Source organism: Plodia interpunctella, chromosome 19, assembly GCF_027563975.2.
Source record: "Plodia interpunctella isolate USDA-ARS_2022_Savannah chromosome 19, ilPloInte3.2, whole genome shotgun sequence".
Lineage (NCBI taxonomy): Eukaryota > Metazoa > Arthropoda > Insecta > Lepidoptera > Pyralidae > Plodia > Plodia interpunctella.
In genome coordinates, this window is record NC_071312.1 from 8,427,914 (window position 1) to 8,431,915 (window position 4,002).

Consider the following 4,002-nt stretch of genomic DNA (forward strand, 5'->3'; position numbering starts at 1 on the left):
CGTTAAATTTTATAAAAATATGTATAGATGAGCGGCTAAACAAAAAAACGACAGCGTCAAAGGTTTTTTTCACATTTACAATTGACTTTAAATTAATTACTCATTTTGTGGTATCATAATTTTTATTTATAATTATGCACCAGGCATACCAATTACTTTAGACCAAGACATTTACTGACAACGTTGTCTATAAAGTTAACTTATGACAAAATTTATATTCACTAAGTATGATAAATTTCCGTAAATTGTGAAATTAACATCCCTACCTGGGTACCTTTCAGACAAGAAAAATAGAACTGTTTAATCTATATCGTGAATTTCATCTCAATAAAGGTAAGGGTCAAATCACAAAATCTTATGGAGAATATACCCTTACAAGTTCAATTTCAAACCCTAAACCTCACATAACTACTGCGTGGCTTTCATAGGTTTGGTCGTAACTAGTAGTTTATCCTTTGATAGGCATCGTAGCCTTTGGAACTCTGGTCAGGAACCGAATTCAATAAATTTCGGCTTATATTTTGTAATAAATATTCACCAGCAAAAATAATTCTCATGGATATGTCATGCGTCTAAAGAATCAAAATAGTTTATAAAAATTATAACATTAAATCTGGCAATTTCATTAAAAGCAAAACAAAATATTATTAATTTTGATAGGAAATATTTCTTTGTTTAATATTTTTAATTCCAATAAGAGGATACTAACATCAAAATTACATTTCATTCATGTCGGTTACATTTCAAAAAGATTTTTATCCGCGAAAATGTTTAACAGAAAAATTAATGACTTCAATAGACACAAATCGATCGGTGATCATTATAAATTGTTACTTTTTATTTTGATCATCTGTGGCTTCAATTACGATTATTTCAAATTCAAAAAAATATTTAAATTTATTATTAACGGATATTGTATCGTTTTGAACATTGCAATAGTTATGGCATCTGTCTCCTGCTGTGACGATCAGGACGTTCCTCAAATCTGGTCGTTATTCGAATACGTCGCATCAACTATTATAGTTTTATACATAAAAAACAAAACTTCTATTTTTTTCCTTAAATTGAAAAACATTGATAATTCTTTACGGATCAATCGGAAATATTATTTGCACACCAAATATAGATTATATTTATTGATTTTTACAATTTGGTCCGTGAGAATAGTTTATACGACATTTTATTGTGTTTATTATGATTATTGTTACAATGATTTGCTTTTGTATTTGTTGAATCAGTTTTCTCTCATCGCATTGGATTTGAATAGAGTGTGGAGATTTGCAATATATAACGAAATTAGATATCGATTGAGAATTCTCCGAATGAGGTTAGGAGAATGTCCTGAATTAAGTTGTTATTTGTTTGTTATTAATAACAAGATAAGGAAGGAGAATAAAGTAAGGTTTTGTTTAGATTTGTATCAGAATATAGCTGATACTATGGACTTGATGATACCAGAACTTCACGCTTCGGTAAGATTTACTTTTAATCTAAATTACAATAGTTAGTGCTCTGTGGACAAATGTGAAGTCTGGTTTTTTCTTTTAACTTACATACAAAATACAAAACTGCCATATTAAAATTTTCCTTGTCTTCTTAAGATATTTTTGATTTATAAGTATTTTTAAGTTAGATATTTTTTAGTTTAAATTAATATTATTTTGTATCTTTTAATTGTTAGTTCTATTTTGTGATTTATATACGAACTATTAATACATTTCATAAACAAATTTAAAAATCGTATTTGATTGTCGCTACTTATGGAAGATATATATATATTTATATTGATTATTGATGATCAAGATTTTACATTTTATGATTCAGCTCTTCGTCAGTGTGATCTGTAGCCTGCCAAAACTTGTGATAAATGTGTATCGCGTACTTTTGGTGATAGAAAATCACGTGAGTAATATTGTGTATTTGTCTTCTATTTGTTTATAACTATATTTTTAATACTAATATCGACATTCACTTGCTTTTTTCACGTGAGAGTTAAATTATATTTAGCTGCGCCCTGCGCCATGCCAGTAGCTTGTAGCTTGTGAGAAATAACTATAAATATAAAAATTGACGAGAAAAAGTGAAGGTCTAATTTCTGAATAAATGACTTGAATTTGAATTTGGGGCTTCGTTGCTGTGGGAATTTTGAGGTTAAAGTACCCTGTGTGTTCTACCCGTGTAATTACATGCTCTAGTAGATTTTGCGTGAAAGAGAAACATACATTCTCAAAAACTTTCGCATTGATAGCATTACTAAGATTTACCAAAGCAAGAAACTTTGTAGAGTTGAAAGAAATATAGGTTTGATTGGTTTCTATCACGCTAGAACTACTTAATATTATTATATTTAAAGCTGTCCTTATCTTTTTTTTTTCAGAAACCCTACGAATCGCTCGGTTTTATGTTAATGCACATATTACAAATATCATTTTTCTTATTCTCCCCGTGTACGGTCGCCGAGCTCTTTTCATACGAGATAGAGAAGATGAGGAAGATTTTGATGGATAAAATGATAAAGGAAACTGGTAATTATTTTTTTTTAATTTAGAACAAATAACAAATAATGATTTCGATACCAACGTGATTTTTTTTCTAGACAGTTCATAAATTAATATAGTAATTGAATAAAGAAGAAAATTATTCGTTACCTTTTTTTCGTTATTTTTAAAAAGTGTAATCATAGAGATAGGGCCGACTCCTGATTAAAAAAATATATTTGTAAACATAAATGAAACAAAATCCGGACGTTAATTACTCTTAATGCTTTTTATTGAGCATTGGGTGCAAATTGTAGATAGGGCTATAACTTTTGTAAAATAAAACGAATTAATACAAAAAAAAAAAAAAATTGTGACAACCCTGACTGCATTGCCAACGCTGGCAGCTTTTTTAGCTATTAATATCCAAAAATAAATGTATCAAAGTTACAGTCAGTACAATAAATAAATATGTTAGGACAAACCACACAGATTGAGCTAGCCCCAAAGTAAGTTCGAGACTTGTGTTATGGGATACTAACTCAACGACTCAATGATACATATTTTATAAAAAAATACATAATATAGATAAAAATCCAAGATTCAGTCATCCAATCAGAAAAAGATCATTTTCCATCATGACCCGACCGGGGATCGAACCCGGGACGTCTCGGTTCAGAGGCAAGCACTTTACCACTTCGCCACTGAGGTCGTCAATGAACAGATTTTTTTTCAGACAAAACGTCGAAAGCCGACATCCAACTTTTTGTCGACTACACCCACGAGCGCAACTTCCGTTTCAAGATCTGGAGGATCATACCTGTCAATCTGTCTTTGCCGTTGAACCTCGTCAACCTGTGCACTACTTATGTTATAGTTGTCATTAACTTCACACATTTGTATGATTAAGCGTGTTAATATTGTAGATAAGTTACGAAGTAAATATATTTATTTGTAAATATAACCATTATTCATAAAAAGTGGCTTTTAGTCGGGGCGTGTGTAAACTAAGACTCTAGTAACTATATTAGATAATCTGTAATTACTTGCGCCCCGGGGCTTTGCTCTTATGAGAATTTCGGGGTAAAAAATACTTTATGTGTTATTCCAGGTTATATTCTACTCGTGTACCAAATTTCATAACAAATCCGTCCAGTAGATTTTGCGTGAAAGATTAACAAACATACACACATGCATCCTCACATACTTTAGCATTTATAATATTATTAGTGTACACCATAAGGAAAATTACTAGACGTCGAAAAATAGCGATTTTTTCGAAACATAGTTCAAACATATTCGGTGACATAAATCTTAATTCTGAATGTATATGTATATATACTTAAGCTGCGTCTACGCATGACAATGCGGAATATGGTGATTTTGTGGCTTGAAAATGTTATATCACCAAAATAACAAAAATATTTTTTGTTCGTTGTACTTAAAAATAAATTCACTTGACGTCTTCAGAAGTGGTTGACGAGCCGAATGCACATCGGTTTAACGATTTAAGCCTTTTGTTCGC

At 30.5% G+C, this 4,002-nt stretch overlaps 1 protein-coding gene across 1 annotated transcript; it reads left to right on the forward strand.

Annotated features, from left to right (window-relative positions):
* Positions 1-767: 767 nt before the first annotated feature.
* LOC128678497 (uncharacterized) lies at positions 768-3,386 on the forward strand. Its single transcript, XM_053760082.1, has 4 exons — positions 768-1,472; positions 1,825-1,902; positions 2,378-2,525; positions 3,214-3,386. Exons 1-4 carry the CDS (start codon positions 768-770, stop codon positions 3,384-3,386), a joined length of 1,104 nt encoding a protein of 367 aa, XP_053616057.1.
* The last annotated feature ends 616 nt before the right edge of the window (positions 3,387-4,002 follow it).